This window comes from Salvia miltiorrhiza, unplaced genomic scaffold, assembly GCF_028751815.1.
Source record: "Salvia miltiorrhiza cultivar Shanhuang (shh) unplaced genomic scaffold, IMPLAD_Smil_shh fragScaff_scaffold_135_1, whole genome shotgun sequence".
Classification (NCBI taxonomy): Eukaryota; Viridiplantae; Streptophyta; class Magnoliopsida; order Lamiales; family Lamiaceae; genus Salvia; species Salvia miltiorrhiza.
This window is the reverse complement of record NW_026651414.1, coordinates 278,605-301,093: the sequence shown is the minus strand read 5'-3', so window position 1 is coordinate 301,093 and position 22,489 is coordinate 278,605. Positions and strand designations below refer to the sequence as shown.

Genomic DNA, 22,489 nt, shown 5'->3' with positions numbered 1-22,489 from the left:
TTGCTACCCTATATATCCCATATTTGTCCTATTACTATATATGATCCTAGTTCGCCCCCTTTGAGCCTTTTATTTTCCATTTTATTTGGTTTAGCCGTGGGTAGGAGCTTGGAGATTGTTGTTATGAGGTTGTTGGTTTGTGGAGATGCGTGATTATGGCTTATGAACTTTGATCCTGATTGGAAAAAAATTCTAGTACCCTACAAGTCGTTGAAAAAAAAAAGAAAAAAAAAAGAAAAAAGAAAAGAAAAGAAAAGTGAGAAAATTGGAAAAAATGGGTACATAGGATGCTTTAGAAAGTCATAATATCATGAGAAATAATTGTTGTGTTGTGATGGTTTCTCGTATTGAAAAATCTGGTTTTATGAGGTGGAAGATGGTATGGTTTAAGAATGTTATAAGGTTGGTGATCGAGCTACATTGAGGAGTATCTTTTAGTCACTCAGCCAAATATATCCCACCTTACCAAAGAGCCTACATTACAACCCTTAATGAAGACCTTTTTGATCTTGGTTATAAGAGCACACATTAAGTGGTGGAGAGGTGAGACGATTGACAAGCTTATGGTTGAGTACTGTTTTGTTTGAACTGAGTGTAAACACATCCATACACTTGAGAGTTGAGAGTTCTTATATTCTTTTTCTTTTTGGTGAGGATTGCAAGTCATTGAGACCACAATTTGAAGTTTGTCATGAATGTGATATCTTGATGATTGGAGATACAAATGCATGTTGGTAATTTTGTTGACAAATCTGAAGCCACAATGTTATCCACTTTTCTCTACGCTCTTGTTGATTCATTCATGGTTCATCTTTGTTTTGTCTGAGGACGGACAATAGTTCAAGTTTGGGGGGTTGATAAACATGCATTTTTACCTCTTGGTGTGTCATTTTTGATGTTTAGTTATGAGGATTTTGTGTGTTTGTTGATTTTTTTTTTTTTTTTTTTTTTTGATCGGGCAAAGTCATGTTAGATGTTAGTAATTAGTTCCCCATCCACTCCAAGAACCACCTTATCTCTCCATTCACCAAATCCACCTTATATCTCCAATCTCCAATTCGCTCCCAAGAGGGATCGAACCCGGGTCACTTCACTTAAGTGAGGACTCGGTGGCCAGTGAGCTAAGCCCCCTGGTTTGTGTGTTTGTTGATTTATTTGAGCTTATATTGGTTTATATGGTCAAGAACTTGTCGTTTGCTCGTTGTTTGAACGAATTTTCAGAAATAATGAAGCAGAATTTGGAAGATTTGGCTGAAATACAAGTTGTAGTTCATCTCGAGAGGAGTTCGTGAGCGCAAACGGTTCGTAAATCGGAGTTCGGACGAGGGAGAACGAGCCAAAACAAAATCACTGCGCAAGGCCGCGCGAGGTCGCGCGGTCCAGGCGCGTGGCCGCGCGACCTGGCCGCGCGACGGAGCAGAGCATGCTGGACAGCGCGCGCGGGCTCGGCGTGCGGGCGCGCGAGCAGGCCACGCGAGGCCATGCGGTCTCGGCGCGCGGCCGCCGACCCGGCCGCGCGAGACGCCGTTTTCTCGCCCAGTTTCCGGATTTTTCACTTAAAGCGCGATTTTAGAGAGCTGAGAGAGACGGAGAACGGAGCGAGAGCAAGAACTGAAGATTCTCAATTCTACTACGGTTTTTCTTGTGGATGTTTATTTGTTTTATTGAGAATTGTATTCTAGTTCATATGTCTATGTGTGGCTAGAATCCCTTTTTTTCCCAAGGTTTAGGGAGTAAACATGGTTTGAATTTATGACTGTTTGATTCAATTAATTGGATTGTTATTCCTTTCTATGTTTTTGTTTTAATTGTTTGCTTTATTGATTGGCCACCAATTTAGCATAATCATAGGTTTTAATTTGAGATCGGGAGATGATAATTATTACATGAACTAAGAACATAGAACACATATATTTAATTCTAAAGGGAATTGATATTTGTGAGGGCGTTAATCCTATGAGCTTTTAGGAGTTGCATGTTAGAAGTGCGATCCGGGGACGGTAGCCTTGCATGTAATCAACGGTTTGTATGCCACGGGAGTGGGTATAGACTAGTTTTGAGATTGCCTTAGGAATCATCTTATTAATTGAATTGAACATGTTAGTTAGGAAAATCTATTGAAACCTTTGCCTTGGGAAATCTTGTCTTATCTATTTCTCTGTTTCACAGCTTGATTTATTTTCTTTCCAGTGTTTATTTATTTATTTAGTTTAACAACAAAAACTCTTAATTTCGTTTGTCCAGATAGAGGAATAATAATCTAGGATGGGCATTGATAATAATTAGTCTCTGTGGAATACGACCTTGCTTGCTACTGTACACAATTGCACCCGTACACTTGCGGCGTGTTAATAAAATAGCGAACACAAGTCAATAAGTTCAAATCATAGTTCATCTCAAAACATTTATCAAACCATAAACATCATTATCATTTGAGAACTCATATAATAGAGTATAGAAAAATAATGCCCACATAATAGTGGTAGTGAAAGTAATGCCCACTTGATAAGCTTAGCTTACTTCAAGTGGTACTCGGGGTGATCTCACTTGCGTCCTCGACTTGTATCTTCAGATATCATCACCGTAGTAGTGCATGAGACAAGTTAGAGGAACTAGTCAGAAACTTCCTTACTAAGAAACTATCATTAGTCCTATTATAACACTCATCATAATCACACTCGACTTATCTCAATCTTATAAACTTAATGCTATGTCAATAAACACTGACCCTATTATCGACTTTATCGCTCCCATAAAACTAATCACATTAGAACCCAACACATAGACAAAGCACATATACAAGCAAAATAGAGGTCGCATTAGCATATGGAAGACTAAATAAGTTCATTAATCCATATAGCAACCATGTTTAGAAACTTTTGTGAAAAATCGGAAAAACATTTATAGTTGGGGAAAAATTTCCAAAAATTTGTTTTAGAAAGCCAAGATCATACTATCAAACATTCTTGATTCAATCATTCATAAATAAATCACATAAACAAGTTATCTCAATTAATAGCATTCTTGACAAACTAAACTTGGAACTCCTTTGACAGAAAATTCTCAAAATTTCAACTTAAGCTCACAATCTACCCAAGAACATGAATATACGATCATACGACTCAAGAAAAAAAATCAAACTCGACTTCTCATTTGACTCATCATTTTCGATCATCACAAGAAAAATTAGGGAACGATTCGTTTCGTCTCATCTTTCATATATAGGCTTAATTAATCATCACATAGCCATATATAGGGCTGTCGATCGGTTCGAGTTCGGTTATCCGTACCCGAATTTTTGGTTACCCGAACTCGAAATTATCATATTTCACTAACCGTTCCCGAACCGTTTTAAGTGTTCGGTTACTCAATAACCGCTTCGGTTACCCGATTCGGTTATTTGGGTATCCGAAATATACCCATTTAAAAAAATTAAAATTTAAATAATTTGCTAGATAGATGATTTGAACCTTAGTCTCTAAAAAATACACAAAGCAACTTATCCACTACACTAAAGCTCATTCTTATACCTTAAATATATCATAATTTTATTTTAGCTAAAAATCGATTTAAAATAAATAAATAAATTAATTAATGAATTAATAATTAAAATATATATAATATAATATTAAATAATTTATTAGTAAATAATTTTTGGTTATTTCGGTTAACCCGTTTCGGTTATTGGGTTAACCGATACCCGAATTTTTTTAAAAAATGATACCCGAAACTGAACCGATAACCGAAAAATTCGGTTATTGGATACCCAAACCCGGGAATTTTGGTTCGGTTAACGGATTATCCAAAACCCGATAACCAATTAGACAGCCCTAGCCATATATGTTCATAATTAACACTTAACTCATCGCATAAGAGAGATCTTATGTAAACGCACAAACTAAACTCGGTAAAACTTCACAATTCCTTGAAAATTCACAATCTAATCACGTCATGGTCCTATCTAGGTTCCAATTAGAATATAGACATCATTAACACAAGTATGGATCTCATAAATCACCCAAATTCTAGTAAACTAAACTCAAGTAAAATCACATGTAGGCAACAATTAATCAAATTGATCATGGATACTTAGTCTAGTCATGTTTTTAATCAATTAATCTTAGTCAATTCAAGCATATATCTCATAAATAAAAAAGTCTCAATTTTAAGTAAACTAACTTTTAGAAAATCTTTAATCATGCTCAAATAACCAATTAAAGCCTAGATCTAGCAAATTAGTTCACTCAATCATAAATATAAGCTATCACATAACCATTTCAAGCACATAAGTAAAAATACCTAATTTCCATCAAACTAACTCATTCCAATTTCCATCAATCACTTCCAATCATCAATCCAATCCATCAATTATCACAATAACAATCTCAATAGCTCATATCAACTCTCAATTAATCAATTAAGCCATAATCTCAAAAATTCCCAAATTTGGATAAACTAACTCAAATGAAATTTCATAAATCTTTCCAAAGCTTATCAAAACACATAGAAATCATCTTAATACACTCCAAATAGTATTAATCTCACTCCAATTCAAGAAAAGAAAGAGAAATTTTTTTGAAGGGCAAGGGGCCCTAATTTTCAAAAATTATGAAAAAATGAGGAGGGGGAGTTTTCTTGCTTCAATAATCCATATACACACATATATCTCGCCATAGAGTCAAGATTCATGATATTAGAACACTTACTCAAAGACTTTAAAAGAAAGGTAAAATATTCCTTAGCTCCAATCCTTAAAACTTCTTCAATCCTTGTCTAGCTAGATTCATAGTAGAGATGGTTTATGCTTTGATTTAGGGAAAATTCTAAGTATAGGAGTGATTTTTTTGGAGCTTGAGATTAGTCTCCAATGGAGGTTGTGAGAGAAAATGGTGTGAGGGAGAGAGAGAGGGGGAGGGGGCGAAAATGAGAGAGAAAAGGTGGAGAGAAAAATTGTTTTGATTAAAACAAAAACTTGTCTCCTAAGCTTAAGAGTGCATTAAATGCTCATTAATGCTTTGTCCCTCCACTTGGCCTCTTGATAATATCACATATGAGATTGATTAAAATAATGAGTGTGAGTGTAGGAATGTGTGGTGAAAATTAAATCATGTACAATCACACACTAATTAGATCAAAACCATACATTATGCACTCTTGTGGCCATAAAATAATAATAACAATTAGGCAATTATTAATCAAGTCCGTACTTATCTCAGAAAATAAATTTTGAGAAATTCGTTAAGAAATGATAGTATTAATATTGGCATTACTATCCATCAATTAAAATTAATCCTGTTCATTAAGAGAATTCAAAATTAATCACGTATGCTATCATTCTCACAAAAATTCATAATTACTCAATTATAAGTGCGCACGCATCAAGTAAATCACATAACGGTCAATCATATAGTTCCCACAAATGTCACATCAAAAATCGAACAACATTCATGGTCAATCCAATCATCTCTCGATCTAACTCTTCCCTATAGTGACTCTCATTCATTACCTCGACTCTATCTCTAGCATTTCGTTCTCAACTCAATTCAATCAACATATCTAACTCAATTCCCTCTTCCTCAATTCAATCAGCATCTCTAACTCAATTCTAATATCTTCCTCAATTCAATCAACATCTCTAATTTACTCACATCACCATCTATCGATAAACTTCCTCTCATCGTTAGTAAGCTAGTGCAAAACTCTCAGTGCTCTCAATAGCATCTTGATACTATTAATAGCAAGGTAAAAATATGGGGTGTTACAGAAGGTTTGGCTATTAAACCAAAATTTGGAAAGGGAAAATTCAAGAAACAAAGAAGTGATTTCAAGAAACCATATCAAGAAAAGGGAAAATATCATGCAGAGAAAAAAACTAGAAGTTGCCACTACTGGAAGAAACTTGGACACCTAAAGAAAATGGGTATTAGTTGAAATATAGACAAGATTTTTTCATTTTGTGATTTATATATATCATCACCTTTAATCTGACTAAGAAACACATCAAATTTTATTTTGTTGGCAACTATCCCACGTCAAGGGCCTCCGGTGAAATCAAAGCTGATGTATTACTTATGTGGCAAAATCAAAACTGATGTGTCAATTACTTAAATGAAGCCACATCATTTCATTAAAATTAAAAATACATTATATTTAATTAAGAATAAAATTCAAATGCAAAATCCTAAACACACACACATCATTTCAACCATCTTCTGCAGTCACCGAAGGTGGGGAGAAGCGACATATGGGGGTTTGCAGTGGCGAAAATCGAAGTGACGGATCTAGGGGGTTTACTAGGGGCAAAGGGCGACGGAGGAGGAGCCGTGGAGAGAGGTCAAAATGGCAGAAATCAAGGAGGTGGATTTAAGGTTTGCTAGGGAAGGAGGGTGGAGAGGAGGAGCCACGAAGAGAGGAGGCGAATCTAGGGTTTGTTGGGGGAGGTCGGCAAATGAGGAGTCGTGTAGAAAGGTCAAGGCGATAGATCTAGGGTTTGTTGTGGGAGAAGGGCAACATAGGAGATGCTATAGAGAGAGGTCAAAGAATGCTTGGAATTTATTGATTCGTCGAGGGAGAGAGAAAGATAGGGTCTCTGTTGGTGGTCCTGCGGCGTAGCGGTGCAGATATGAGGCTTGGGATTTCTTGATCCGTCGAGGGAAAGAAGGTCTCTGATGGTAGCCCTACAACGCTGATTTGAGGTTTAGGATTTCTTAATCCGTCGAGGGAAAGAGAAAGGGTCTTTGGTGGTGGTCCTGGGTTGCGACGACGTTGACTTGAGGCTTGGGATTTCTTGATGTGTCGAGGGAGAGAGAGAGGGAGAGGGGGGGAGGGGGTCTTTGGTGGTGGTCCTGTGGCGCGGCGGCGCTGATTTGAGGCTTGGGATTTCTTGATTTGCAGGTCGACGGAGCTCGAAAGTAGATTAATAAATTCCTTATCACATCAAGTGTCATGGGAATAAATTAACTATCAATAGCTCACGAAGAATAACTTCCTATAGCTAACTTATCACATTCAAGTCTCAAGGTAAACCATATCATGCATTCCTGAATCAACGAACGATTATCACATTTACGTCTCAAAGTGAGCAGCTAGACATGTAAATTATTGATAAGGCGATTCACAAGAAATCAAGTACCAAGAATCAAGGGTAAATTATTGGTCAAGTATAAATCACTCTCTGCGGCCGCGCCCTTTTCTCTTGGCACAATTGGCACTAATAGTGCCAAGTGTACCTAATGAATGACACTAATTGTGTCATTTGTACCATCAAAGCTGCGAGCCCAACCCGTACCCAAAGCCCAACCGCACGTGTGACCCTAACCCAATACGACTAATTAAGGGCAAAATAGTCCTAAAACTTAAAAAAATGCCAAAATTTTTGTTTTTATGAGTGGCCAAGTATTGAGTTTTATTGCTCAATATGACTATCTCAAAAGTTGACTCTACATCTATATAATATATAAAAGGCAGTTTAACAGGTACTTTTTACCGCCAAAATTTAAAAATTAGTTTTTGTTTTCAACTACACAAATGCCATATTTTCGGATACCTCAATCCAAATGGAATTCAATTTTTTAACCGCATTCAAATTTAAATTAAAGATAATTTAAAAATAATTTAAAACTTTTTACTTCCACTAACCCACGTAAATGGTACCATCAATAATCAATAATTATACATGTATTCTCACTTATGCATAACCGCCCCACTAACCCACTTCAAAAAAATTGACAACTTATAAACATAAATTTATACACGTAGCAGTTACATTACATAATTATATATTGCATAAATTTATGGATAAATTTATTTTGGGATTAAACGAGCAAATTAATACTAATCCGATTCGTGGAGAAATGAAAAAATTGCCATGACATGAACGAAGGAGTGCAGAAGAATACTTTCTACATCGGCGGTTTAGCCAAGGAAGTGAACGAGCAAATACTCCACGCTGCCTTCATCTATTTCGGAGACATTAATGATGTGAAGACGCCGTTGGACTTGGACCAGGCCACCCAGAAGCACCGCTCCTTCGGCTTCGTCACTTTTCTAGAGAGAGAAGACGCTGCTTCCGCCATGGACAATTTGGACGACGTTGAATTCTACGGCCGCGTCCTCATCGTCAATTAATTATGCGCTTCCCAAGAAAATCAACGGTGGAGAGCAGGGTTGGCGGCCAAACCTATTTGGGAGGATGTTGACATTTGGTTTGAGAGGTAGCATCAAGAGAGCATGAAAATGTTGCGGCTTCGAGCAGAGCAACGAGAAGCGATGGAGGCAGCCGAAGATTTGCACATAAAGAAGATGGCTGACGAGCAAGAAGGCAAAGATGCTGCTGATGATGATCTTATGCAAAGCCTAAAGCTGAGGTTTTGGAGCATAATGCTGGAGTCTAGGAAATTCACATTATTAATTAAAATCAATTCATTTTTATTTCAAAAATAAAAAATTCAAATGTTTTTAGATTCATGTTTTTCTTTGAGATCATATTGTGGATAATTTTAATTTTTTATTAAGATTCATGTTCGCATTTACTTATATCTAAATTATATTTTAATATGTATATTTATTTATTTAAAATTCAATGTCGTTCAATTTTGATGTTGATCGTGCATCGTACAAATGAGCATACTAAATTAGATTTATGTTTATGATGAATTTATGCTTATTTTACTTAAAATGTTCTTTCAAAATATATAACGCCCATGATACTAAATTAGATTTATGTTTATTTTACTTAAAATATTCTTTCAAAATAACGTCCACCGTGCAACGCACGAATGGCTGTACTAGTTTTATATAAAAGTGAAATTTCTTATGTTTTTTATTTTAAATTCTTTATTCAATAATTTATATGGATTATTTTATTTTTGAAAAAAATGGAGTAATAATTTATATTTTTTAATATTTTAATTACTTTTAATATTTATATCATTTATTTAATATGTCGTATAAGGCTGGGCTGGGCTGTACAAAATGTTAGGCTAAAAAAAACTCAGGCCTAAAAAGCCCGCCCAATCAGTCCACCAGGTTGATCGGGCCCGGGGCTAAAAAGCTCATCCGATTCATTTTAATAGTATTTTATTTTAATTAATTATTATTGTAATTTTATTGCTTAAGTTTTCCGGCCATTAATGGAAATGGCCTTGTGATCATACGAAATTGAAGCTTTTCCACCAGAAATCTACGAGCTCAGACAAGCCAACACACGTTACACACCAAACAAAAATACAATCTTTAAACCCAGGATGCCAACACCGCCTTCTTCACAAATTTGCAACTTCACAAAGAAATGTCCCTTTTTTTCTCAACACCCCACTTATTTTTTCCCTATGTTCTTCTCTATTCCACTCAAGGGCGGATCCAGAATTTGCCAATAAAGGGGCTGACCTTGAAGGTATTAAGTGGGGGTTCGGAGCGATAGCCCCCGAGTCAAAATTTTCAGGCAGTCCGTACAATTTATTTTTATGTTCAAGTAGAATTTTAATAGACTTATGATTAAAATTCGATCACCTACTATAATAAATAATTATTTTTTTCTATTGATTCAATAACATATACATTGAAAGCATATAAAAAACTACCGCTGTATGTTTAAAAAAAATTAATTTAACTTCTACAAGAATAAACTTATTTTTGTTAGTATATTGAAAGGTATTTTTATCTTTTTCTTGAAGCTAGAGTAGGCTAAGACTGATCTATATAAGTATTAGGCTAAATATATTTAATACTCCCTCCGTCCCACGAATCTTGACACGTATTCTTTTTTAGACCGTCCCACGAATCTTGACACATTTCCAAATAAGATAATAAATTATGATCTTCTCTCTCCTGCTTTATCACTTTTATTACATTCTCTCCCCTACTTTATCACTTGTATACTTTATGAACTACACACTTAAAATACTAATCTACAACTCCTTAATTCCCGTGCCGAAATCAAACTTGCCAAGATTTGTGGGACGAAGGGAGTATATATAAGACAAAATTTTGGGCTTGCACTGGGCTAGAGCCCAATGCAGCTCCCATGTACATCCGCCCATGATCCCACTTCTTGTGGACACACTAAAATGGCAAAAATGGAATATTGATCATAGATGGAGGGAGTAATATATAATTATATAAATATTACTAAAAAAGATAACACAAAATTTGAGGATACAGCCGTCTGCTCCACCCTGAATCCGCCTATGTTTCAGGCGATGTATGTTGGCTCATGAAACTCTACTTGACTAACCAAAATATTTTATATATACTCAACTTGTACGTATACATTTTTCTGTAATTCTACTATGGTATCCTATCAAAATCTATACAAAATATTATTTCCTCCAAGCGTATACTTCGTCTTACTCTGTGAAATCGAGAGACTCTGTACGCCAAGAATGTCACAAATATATACTACTACTAAAGCCTTGAATGTTTGTAACTTCCTCTTAGAAGTGCTCTTTGTGGAACTCGAATTTCGTCGACCCCTTCTGATTATAGTCATAGCAGAGGTTGCTAAGCTCCTTGGCTAATACCGGCGCGCCACAGTAGAAAACTCCTGCTCAAAAGTGTTGTATTCTCATTGTTAAGCCATGGATGGGAAGTGATGTTTTAGAATATATAGCATAATGACTCACCTATTCTTGCATTGGCATGCTTGGTACCGATCTTAGACAGGACTTTCTTCCAATTAGGCCTTGCGAAATGCGTTCTCACCTGTTGAATGAGTGTGTTTTGGAACGCGTTGTCAGCTATCATAAGTATCAAAGATAATGAACCATCGGTTGCAGAGAAGTATGATTTTCTTACCCTTGTGCCGGACACAATGTCAACCCCATTTTTAGCATGGTTGAGTGCCTGAACCATAGTGATGAGAGCTGAACGAGCATCGCCTTCTTCATATACACTGGTTAGATAATTGTGCATCTCAATCACACCCTGCAAAATTAATGTTTTTGAGGTTATAAGCATGCATTGTGTGCAAGTTTTGGGATGTTTGTGATGTTGAGATGGCGCATTACCCTTTGGTCGAGCTCAGCCACTTCATTCATGACGCCTTTGAACCAATCAAAGGACCCTTGCTCTCTCGTGACCCAATAAAAGTAAGCATTAGTAGTCCTTACTGGTTTCCTCCGTTTGGGAGATATCTTGTTCAACGATGACTCGAAAGAGCCCACACTCTGGTCCGAGTGCCTGCTGAAATCTGATAATGAATCCTGAAATACAGAGAAAGAAAAGATATTTCTTAGGTTCGATTTTCTTGTAAATATTAAAATGGCCAACAAATGAGAATAAGAAGTGAAGCTTACAGCCAGCTCCTCCATTTTGACAATATTGTTGAGTAAATCTTTAAGGATGCTGATGAAAGGCGTCGCTCCAATACCAAGACCAACAAGTAAGAGCACGTCGTACTTTCTGTAATCTTGCGCAGGAGCTCCATAAGGACCGTCTATCAGTAGCTTTGGCAAACTGAATTCAGAGAAAACATTAAATTTTACTAGGAGGAAGACATCTCTACAAGTTGATGCAGCATGGATATGAGATGGTTGGATGAGAAACATACCTTTTCTTGGTATTTTCGTCGGCCCTGAGCAGCCCACTCTTCCCTGAAAGAGGAGGTTCGCACGCCTCAGAGAACACCCTCTTAAGTTCTTGTGTCCAGTCACCCAACTGCCTTATGTGAATGCTAAGATAATCGTCATCAGGTGCAGAGGTAATCGAAAATGGATGCCTGGTGTAGATATGAACATGCAAGCATTAGAGAGATAGAGATATCTGGTCAGGTGTAGGTTCAAACAATCAGACATCTTCAGCAACTACATTGACACAAACTGAATTTAATACCGAGTTACTGAATTTTACCATTCAAATGGGGAAACAGCTGGGCACTGGACGAACATGTACTGACCACTCTTGTATCTAAACTGCGGAGGCTTTGACATTTGCAATGTCAGTACATTTCCTGGATAAATTGCTACCTGAAAAAAGATTGGAAAAACAGAAAAGAATAATTAGCCTCTTGAATCCATGCAAGTCCCATATAAATGTCATGTCTGATCAGTTTCAACTTCATTCGTATTTGTCTAAAACAGATCATGCTCACCTTCAAAAGCCGGACACTGAAGAAGCCTGACCGGAAGAATCTAAGGGTCCTTTCTCCGGCATAGAGGAGTACAGGGACAGCAAGATACATCCATGTCTGCAATGTCAAGAGATTGAATGGCATTAACCATTGGAGCTCAAGTTTTCATGACTCTTTTTAAGTGTGAAATTCTAGCTAATACATACATACATACCGTCATTTTGTACCAGTCGTGAACAAGATAAAGGAAAGTGCCATGGATGATGAGCAGGATGTAGACCAAGGCAAACAGGTGGTGTGAATACCAGAAAGCGTTGTAGCCCGTGAGCCTGTCAAATGGCTTAGGTAACTTAATAAGACTTCGCCTGAACCACCGTGTTGCCAATGTGAAAGCAATTATCATAAGGATCACCATGAGGATCCCTGTCACACCCTCGATCCCTTTAACAAGGTCCATATACTGTGGCTTGTGACGACCAAAATCGTGAATCATATACAGGTTGTATCTGTAATCCGACTCATTTATAAGCCTTGGAAAGTCGCAAGCAAGATGGTTTCCAGCATGGAGTATGATGCCAACTACAATGGCTGCAGCTATAGTCTGCTTGGATCCAGGAAAACACTGATCAGAACTCTGTTATACTTTCAATGAATTTCTACTGCCAAAACTTCATAAACTAGAGCTCAATAATATGAGGGTGAATCGCTGACTAACAGATAGCCAATATCATAGATTAGCACACGGTTTAAGATATGAATCATGCTCCAATTCTCAAGTTCGAATAGATCAATATTCATGTTTGTTTAGCCTATAAAAGAAACATTGTTAATAGAATTCAAGTTCTCATTTCTTTTGTTTTCTCTATTAGGCTTTCTATCCAGTATTGATATTACCGTTAATTAAGGTTAATGAAACCTTTCTTCATAAGGATAGCTCCATAACATTGCAAAGTAGTTTTACTTTCAATAAACTAAAATAATAGAAGCATGCTGCAAGGTAAAACTAGTTGATATTGTGAAGTCAATTATTTTGGACAGCAATGTGAAATGCTTTCTCCATATACTTTTACTTGGAAAACTGACTAGTAATGCTTGAAGTAGAAATAATAAAATTATTAAACATGTTTTGCATACTTCATTTCTATTTCAAAAAATTAACTTATAAGCTACAGATCATGTTATTAAAAGCCAAAAAGAAGTTCTGATCTCATACTGCAAAATGTCAAAGTTCTCTGCTAGATTCTCAGTTGACCCGGTTAATGCAAGTAGAAAAAGAAAATGAAGTTGAGATATTTTGTTTTTATTGAATTAATCACTGCTGACTTGTTCATTAAGTCGATGGTGACCGCGGGGCCACACATAAACGTATAAAACAAGAAAACATAACAAGCGTGACTGCGCGAGTAGTGAGTAGGTGATGCTTATGAACACACCATGGTTGTTGGGGACACTGTTCATTTCTCTTTCTCATGTCATTCTATTTTGTTCTATATTTATAAGCCTAGACCCTTATTATTAGTCTTGAAGAATAAGGCTGGTCTTCAAAATGGTGTAAATAAAGCGTATTTTCTCATATGCTGGGGACCCACCTCTAAAACCATACCAAATTAGTGGATGCTACAAGAGATAATTTCGAGTGCTTTTATTTAAAAAAAAAAAAAAAAATCATGGTAGAGGTGCATACCTTATGAAAGTTGATGTTGTCATCGAAGGGCACAAAATGGCCCATCTTAGAGGACCTGAGCCAAGTAATGATGTTCCTACACACAGGCAATAATATGAGCGCCATGTTGAATTTCAAAGTCTCGGCTGCACCCTTAGCCGTGAGAAGGCAATAACCCATGATCTTGAACGCATTCTTTTGTTTGTACGCATAGAACTTCCACGTGAAGAGTCCAATCATTATCATAATCCACAGCGTTAGCACCCAAATTCTCTTCCAATTTTCTTGCAAAAAGTAAATTAATTTAGTGCTTAGTCTCTTAATCCGGCCTCGATATCGGAGGCCGTGGAGGTTTTGGCTGAGGGCTTGGCTTGTGTAGCTTAGAGCTTGGCTGTAGTTGAGGTATGTGTCCTTCTGTAGCAGTAGTGTTTCCAGCTGCCAGAGCTGCATCATTGTGTCACCAATTTACATGCATAAGATGATGATGAATAAAGTTGGTTCATGCGGATTTTATCCCTAAATGCCCAAAATGCAATCATGTTTGGACCATATATGATACGTGTATGTGTGATTGATTTCTACATATTTTTAGTGCTGAAAACACGCTTCACTGGTCCGGGGAAATAGCTAGAATGTTCACATGGGCCAAAAAGTCTACTACGTCGCATGATGGAAAAAGGGCAAAAGCAATTAGACAAGATTCTTTTGTTTCTTTTGGGTCGAAATTTGTATTTCATTTCATATTATGATTATTACATTTGTGGGAAATTTTAATATTCTTTTTACAAAACTCATCTCATTGTCAAAATATGGAATGTAATAATATTCGTTCGAAAAATCTCTTTTGTCTCGTTTCAAGAATTCTTGAATAACCAAAAAAGTGTAGTTTATGGACGAAAATATACATCAATTTAATCTCCACAAAAGATAAAGATAATATATGTAATAGTGTGTTATTGAATATTACATACATAATTTGGAATTTTATACAGGAAAATCTCCACTAATCCATTACATGGAATTGAGGTTCAGTGTATCACACTTGATCTCTCACTTCGTGTTTCACTTTCAATTTTATTTATTTTCTTATATATATTTTTCTTCAATTTCAACTTTGTATGTTTTAGTTTAATTTTGTGATTATTAACTAGGGTATACAATTATTTTTTATCATTTAGTTTCAATTTTATAAGCTAATAATATGTTGATAAATTCAAAGTAATGGTATATACTTTTATAAAATTTATTTTTAAAAATAAAAATTAAGTATGACTTATAGTATTATAATAAAATTTATTTTTATAAAAAATATTATTAAAATAATAGATATAATTACATGACGTGCGGTATTTATGCATAGCGAAAAATCGAGACTGTATCATAAGAAGCTACCTATCTCCACGATAATAAAAGTGATATTTGTTACTAACTAATACTTCTACATTGCAATTAACGAGCTAACTTTTCAAGGCTCATTACGTACTATAACTTCCAGTTGCATCTTTTTTATAATTTTCTTCATTAACTTCAACTTATCATCTAATTGGAATTAGGTAATTGATTAACTGATTAATTCTTTAAAGAAACAGTTGGCAAGAAAGCTACTCATGGATTACCCATTTACCAAAACTATCCTCGCAATATAGTAGTGAATTGACTTTTTTGTTTTTGTTTTTTTTCCTCTCTTATCTTCTTTTTCTTCTTTTTTATGGGTTTATATACTTCTTTGTCATTATAACATTAATTGTTCTTGTTAACAATCAGATTGGAAGATTTAACTTGTTTTTTTCTTAAATCTCTAAAACACCTACTATTTTGCATTTTTTTTCCTTCCCTTTTTTCTCTTAAAAAGAACTTTGAAAATTATGAAGTATTTTACTGTACAACAGTTAACCCACTGGCTATGCACAAATAGTTACAAGATTTATGCCCTACACCTGTAAAACATAAGCAGCAAACTTTTTTTTTTCTTTCATATTTTTGACATAACCCGCATACTAGAGATAATTATCTGAAAATTAAATACATTAAGCCAATAAGCGAAAGGTAGGGTCGTTGAGCTATCAACGTAGACAATTCATACTAGCTATGCCTTAACAAGATAATTAAGGACTAATGCATATAATATTGTCAACCACTTTTGATCATTAGATATAATCATACTTTAATTTAAATAATGTTTTTTTAGTTCTTTTAACATCATTTTTTCCTAATTTCCCCGACTCCCCCAACTTCTCCATTTTGACTTTATCAGAGACTAGCTAGATATTGAAATTTAATTAACAACAATTTTATATGTTAATTTATACATGCATAACGCATATGGTATTTAATTCAACGTGTATAGTTGAACAACACGATAACTGTAATGTTAAAAGGATGTGAGATCAGTCATTTGTCCTCTAACTACTCATTTCTAAATATTAAAATGAAATTGGTAACTAAAGTCCAACATATGATAGTTTTAGTTGCAACCATTTTTCATTCTGTGTGCTGTGGTTGGTGAAGAAGCAATGAATAAATACTAAGATAAGGTATGTAAGTAGAGTGTTAGCTTTCGCGGCAACTCATCAATTTTCTAGAACTGCAGGGTATATAAATCAAAATTATTCAAACTTAACGTGCTAGATTACACAAGTCATTATCTTGATCCCTTACATAATAAACATGCATGTATGTTCATATATATATATATATATATATATATATATATATTTGTGTCTCTCTATTCCGTCTTATTATAGATAACGATTTAGAATTAATGTGGTACGAAATTTATGAAGTACGTTTAGATTGAAATTGAGTCGTACCTCAATGTAGCCAAGCCTTTCAGGGTCTAACTCTTCCATGATTAGAGCTGCGTACTCTTCGGCTTGCTCTTTCAATCTCGACAATTTATTTGCAGATGCACTAACCATAATAATCTACATAATAAAATAATAAGAAAAAATGAATAAAAATAGAAAGAAAAAAAGTGTAAAGTACATGAAAATAGTAAAGAATTATGTACTGTCAATTTTTCATTCATTCAGACGTACAAGTTTACCCCCACCAACCCCAGAGTTGATTTAATTTTTATTTAAAAGTCGGTGCATTTTAGAGAATTTTGACGTAGCATACTTTGACTTTCTCAATAACAATATTTCTAGTTCAACTTCAAATAAATACGTGTGATCTTATATATTGAGACATACATGTGTACATAAATAAATCCCACCAAATTATAAACACAGAAGTATAAGTTTCATGTATTTATTGATAAAATTAAATAATTATTACCAACTCGGATACTTAATCAATCTCATAATTAGAGCTGCGTAATTTCGTTTCACAATTTCGGCATACCTATTATTTTTAATTAACCGTCAAAATTTACATGTTTAATATGCATACGTATAAAAAATATATATATATTGTAATTCTCAAAAAAAACAAAAAAAAATATGCATACGTATAAGCATATATTGGAGTTGGTGATACAGAATAATGTGGTCATCCCTCACGCCTATCCCTAATCGATTTAAATCCTACAATTGCATGAAAAATAATATTCATGGTAATTACATATACAACAGAATTATATCATATTCCTCCATGTGTACCTAATTAATTGTTTCCTATGAAAATGGTCAGCTCTATTATTTAATTCTACCGAATCTGACAGACTGTGCTGTGGCTCATAATCATCTCTTCATTAATTTAAAAATTTCTTGATGAGGAGTGATGATTATCCATTATTTATTGTAGTAGATAAATTATCAATCCAACAAAACGAACGAAATTAATGTTACCTCCTTAACTTCCTCTTCGGTGATCCGACCATCCTCATTTTTGTCCACCCTGCAACACGATCATTGATAAATTCAAATTAATTAAAATGATACATAATTCATCACGGATAATTGCTCGATAGTTTATAACCTTTTTCCCCTCATTATTTTTTTATGACAGCGATAGTAATTTTGGGGCAAACCAAAGCTTCCGACATTATTTCCAATATTGTATTGTTTGAATAAATTTTGAAATCGATTTCTACTTTTACTGTACCTTAATTACTTAATTAAGATTAAATAAAGATTAATACGTACATGTCGAAGAAAATCTGGAGCCTCGAATCAAAACTTTGATCAGTAATCTGTGACCAGAACTCGTAAAGCTCATCTCTGCTGATCTTATCGACTTTCAATCTTCTTCTTCTGCTTAATGCATCGAACAACTCCAGCCCAAATTCCTTCGAATCTCTCATCCCTATTGAAAAATAAGTAATTGTTACTATCAAAGAAATTAAGAAAAATATCGTTTGAAAGGAGATTAATTAACCTATGCATTGCGAAAAATCAGCGCGATGAAGGTAACCGTCTTTGGCGAGCTTCTCGAAATTGATCTGAACTTCGTTCCACGCATCAACGCGGTTGTTTCTGCCGTTACTGATGAATTTAAGTCCTTGCAGCGCCTTGTGAGCGCCGGAGCGCGTCCGATCGAGCTGCGCGCGCTGGCGGCGCATCGCCCTCGCCGCCATGGCGGAGTCCAATCCGCCGTTCCCTGCGCCGGCGCCGGCGCCGGAGAGTATCCGCGACGCGTGCCCGTGGCTCCACGAGAACCTCCTCAGCTCATGCGACAGCTGCTTCGCCTTCGCCAGCGCCTCCGCCTTGAGCTCCTGAGAGAACTGGAGAAGCTTGTTCGAAGTGCTCCGGCGCATGGTCGGAGATCGAGACGCAGACGACGGCGCAGGAGTCTCGATGCCGGAGATAACGTCATTACCGTCGATGCTGATCGCGGTGGCTGGCTCGACGCTGCGGAGAATGATCGTGTCGTCGTCTTGGAGATCGAGCGTGACTTCGACGAACTCCGCCGCCGAATCGGCGGAGAACTCCGTCGCCGGCGAGGATCCTCCGCTGGCTGGATTTCCGTCGGAGCCCCACCGCCGCTCATATCTTTCATTTCCCTTCATTGAATTAATAAAAATGCGACAACTCTTTTTGTGAATATCTTATTTTCGTGCCAGCAAAGAAAAACTGACGGTTGTGTGGAGGAGTCGCACAAATTGGGGAAGTTGAGAAATGGAGAATAAACTACTCTTATAAAAAAATATATTTTATATCCAAATAATAATTAGTATTTTGAATGAATATGGAAAAAGGAGTGGAAATGCAATGAGAAGCAAAACGCGTCAGGAATCTAAGTAAAACGACATGCAACGTGGAGGTGGTGAGAGGTAGACGGAGGGAGAAAGACTGAAAGAGACAAGGTGGAGAAGGCGAAGAAAGAAACAGAGCTCACAGACTCAAAACGTACTGAGATTTTTCTGTTTGAATTTCTGTAATTTGTCCAATAAAATTATTGTATCTCGAATTCGGTGATACTGATCCTAAATGTATTAGCTAGAAAGGGCAATGGGGATTGGGGAGTGGTTTTGTTGGTGCCGAGTTTATGCGGTGAAACTCCATCTCTCTCTCTAGCTACAGATTCATATATGTATATATATTACTCCCTCGGTCCCAATATTCATGGCTCATATTCATTTTTGAGCCGTCTCACGTTACTTAATTGGCTCGTTCCCTTTTTGGAACATAATTAAGTGTAAATTGCATAATCAATAGTTGAATAAAACCCTATATTCTACCCAAATATTCACCTCATCAATTCTATCTTCTCTCAGCTGCTCTCTCATCTCTCCCTCACATTTCATCTGCTCTCTCCACTAGTCGCCAGTAGGGATGGCAATCGGGTACGACGGGTACGGATAGTGACTATCCATACCCATACTCACGAACTAAATGGATAGTGGTTTTTAACCATGAAACTATCCATGGATATCAAATGGTATCCAAACCTGCTACCCGCGAATACCCGCTACCCGTCGGGTATCCACGAACCCGCTATCCGATGGGTATCCGTCACCCGCTATTCGTTGGATACTCGCCACCTACTATCCGCCGGATACTCATGAAACACAATTTAAATATAAATTTAAAACAAATTTAATAGAAAAAAAATCAACACAAATAACATAGTTCAAATCCATATATTGAAATCCACAAAGAACAATATTTAAATTCAAATTCATCAACTAAAATAGAAAATCCAACAAAATTCAAATTTAAATTAGACTATTAGAATTTGGGCCTTAGTTTAGTTTCTGTTTGGGCCAATTTTAAGATATAATATGCTAGCCCATAATCTCAAAATATATATTCAAAGCCCATAATGGAATTTTTTGTGGATATTTGACGGGTAATTCACGGATAATTGACGGGTAATTGGCGGGTATTTTTCGCGGGTAAACGGGTTTCGCGGGTATGGATAGTAAGTATCCAAACCCATACCCACGAACTAAATGGATAGTGAATTGCAACCACGAAACTATCCGTGGATATCAAATGGTATCCAAACCCACCCTAATAGGTTCGGGTTTTTACGAATATCCGTTACCCTCGCGTAGATTGCCATCTCTAGTCGCCAGCCACTGCCTCTGCCTCCGCCGTGTCCGCCACATCCTCTGTCTCCATCCTCCGTCGTGCCCTCCACTGCGTGTTCTACCTCTGCCTTCCCTAAATTTCTCTCTCTTGTTCGCCTCCAACCACGGGCAGATCTCCTCGAATAATTTAGGGATTTGCAAGGATTTAGGAAAAATCATCTGTTTTTGGGGTGAGGGAAACAACAAAGAGTGGCACGTAGCAGATCGGCGGCTCTTCTCCTTAAAGGTGTGGCAGTGGCGGCGCGGCTCGATGGCGCTGCAGAACAAAGGTGGATGGGGTTACAAATTGGAGTGGAGATGTTTCGCTCTAATTCGATTTTTTCTTTTGAGGTTTTCAAAAGGGAATTACTCCCTGGATTTTCTGAGCTTGATTTTGGTATTTCACTATCCTGGGGGCTTTGTATCAGAGCTTGATTTATGAAATTTCTTTCTCAGAGCCTGATTTATGGTAATTTGGTTCTTTTTGTATCAGAGCTTGATTTCTAGTAAATTGGAGCATTTTGTATCAGAGCTTAATTTTCACAAGGGGCTGACTTCGCTGGCGTTAAGAGCAGTGCCGACGCCGAAACTTTAAGAGGCTGGAAGAAAGAGTTCTTGTGAGCTTGATTAACAATTACTAAAAGTAATTTAAAACAACACTAATTATGTGGGTAACACATTGTTTCTCTTAATTTTTGTCTCCTAAATACCCGTGCCGAAAAGTTTTGAGCCATGATTAACAAGACGAAGGGAGTATGTATGATAATATGATGTATAAATGGGCGAAAGATCCAATTTATAATTCTTTGCCGCTTTGAGAGTAATGGTTTGAATATGCAGGAAGCTCCACCATAACCATTTAAGCGGGCACATTCCCATGTCCCTCACCACCATCACCACACTTCTACTCCTGTACGATTTTTTTTCATTATCTCATTTTTAATTTCATTTCTTTCCCTTACATTACCTATTAATATTCATTATATTCATGTTTAATTATGTCGAGTGATCCCTCAAAAATAAACTCACGGGCCCAATTCCCGTTAACGGATCCTTCCGTTTGTTTACTCCTCTCAGGTCTAATGCCACTCCTTTTTTGCTACATCCAATTGTCTCTGCTCGTTGTAGCTTGAATTCTCACTAACTGCTGGAAACTTAATGAAATATCATAATCCTTGTTTTGATGATACCAAAATCAATAGGTTTCTTTTGTAATAGACTAGAACTTCTTGAACTAAAGTGTTAGAGTTCTTTTTCTAGTTTAGTTGCAATTTTGAAGACTGAAGACTGAAGAACGAAGGACTGAAGACTGAAGACTGAAGTTGCCGACTGAAGCATCAGTCGAAGAATCAGTTTTGAACTGATTACTTAATGCGTGCCACGTGGAATCAGCGGACTGATACTAAAGTCAAGTATCAGTTAAATATTCTTCCTCGGGCTGAACCTCCAACGTTCAAAGGATGCCACGCACTCCAGAAGTATAGCCGCATTAAATGCAGAGATCTCAGGATCGTCCTTTCTCTGCAGAGGTCATTCCTCTTTGGTGATTACTTTTTCAGAATGTCGCATCTCCTGCTCTTCAAGATAGCCGTTCTCACCAAACAAGGAACCTCGAAGATTGAAGCCTCAGCCCAAGTTCAAATTACTCTCTAACGGAAGAAATCTTGAAGACCTTCTCCGCCAACGGATCTATTCAAGACTTCTCCTATAAATAGCGCTCGATGATCACTTTAATCTTCACCGATTCAACAACATAAGCTGAAACTCTTCCAAAATTGTTTCTCAGCCAAAGCCCAGCCTCTCCAAAGTTTGAATCGAATAAGAGAATCCCAAAGCAAAAAATCAATCACTGCTGATTACATAAATTCTCTTAGACCTTAGGCAAACCATTGCTTACCCAAAGCCTAGGTCAAACTAACTGCAAAGAACTTGTTCTTTGAAGTTTAGTTGGCAAGTTTTCAAACCTCCCTTCGAGCGACTGAATCGAGTGTTTGAGTTGTAAAGGAGTTCAGGAAGGTACTCTGTCTCCGTGAGATCCTAGTGCCCAGTGTGTGTGCTAGGAGTGAGAAATCCAACAAGGTGTGTTGGTACTAAAGATTGGATCTTCAGTTGTTTCGGTTGTGTGCACTCGCAAGTACACGTTCAGGTTTGCTGTGCACCCGTAAGCACGAGCATCGGTTTGCAGCGCACCCGTAAGCACTTGCAGAGTGAAGTTGTTGGTCTGATCAACCGACCGTGGATGTAGGAAGTGTTTTCCGAACCACGTAAAAATCTCTGTGTTATTTAAAGCTTTCAGTATTTA

At 36.7% G+C, this 22,489-nt stretch overlaps 1 protein-coding gene and 1 pseudogene across 1 annotated transcript; one reads left to right on the top strand and one right to left on the bottom strand.

Moving 5' to 3' along the window:
* Positions 1 to 7,872: 7,872 nt before the first annotated feature.
* LOC131002464 (uncharacterized) lies at positions 7,873 to 8,542 on the top strand (annotated as a pseudogene).
* Positions 8,543 to 10,225: 1,683 nt separating this feature from the next.
* On the bottom strand, positions 10,226 to 19,174 carry LOC131002468 (respiratory burst oxidase homolog protein A-like). Its single transcript, XM_057928962.1, has 14 exons — positions 18,051 to 19,174; positions 17,819 to 17,978; positions 17,522 to 17,570; positions 16,541 to 16,654; positions 13,752 to 14,174; positions 12,282 to 12,668; positions 12,089 to 12,184; positions 11,848 to 11,963; positions 11,549 to 11,716; positions 11,295 to 11,454; positions 11,007 to 11,201; positions 10,795 to 10,923; positions 10,623 to 10,701; positions 10,226 to 10,543 (listed from the first exon to the last, which is right to left on the bottom strand). Exons 1-14 carry the CDS (start codon positions 18,679 to 18,681, stop codon positions 10,434 to 10,436), a joined length of 2,817 nt encoding a protein of 938 aa, XP_057784945.1. The 5' UTR covers positions 18,682 to 19,174; the 3' UTR covers positions 10,226 to 10,433.
* Positions 19,175 to 22,489: the final 3,315 nt, after the last annotated feature.

Bases quoted from the DNA above. Each gene is read 5' to 3' on its own strand.
- LOC131002468 (XM_057928962.1), bottom strand. From the start codon at position 18,681: ATGAAGGGAAATGAAAGATATGAGCGGCGGTGGGGCTCCGACGGAAAT. The intron at 17,571-17,818 runs GTACGTATTAAT...ATCGTGTTGCAG, and splicing joins CTCCAGATTTTCTTCGACAT to GGTGGACAAAAATGAGGATG. The intron at 11,964-12,088 runs GTGAGCATGATC...ATCTTTTTTCAG, and splicing joins TCAGTGTCCGGCTTTTGAAG to GTAGCAATTTATCCAGGAAA.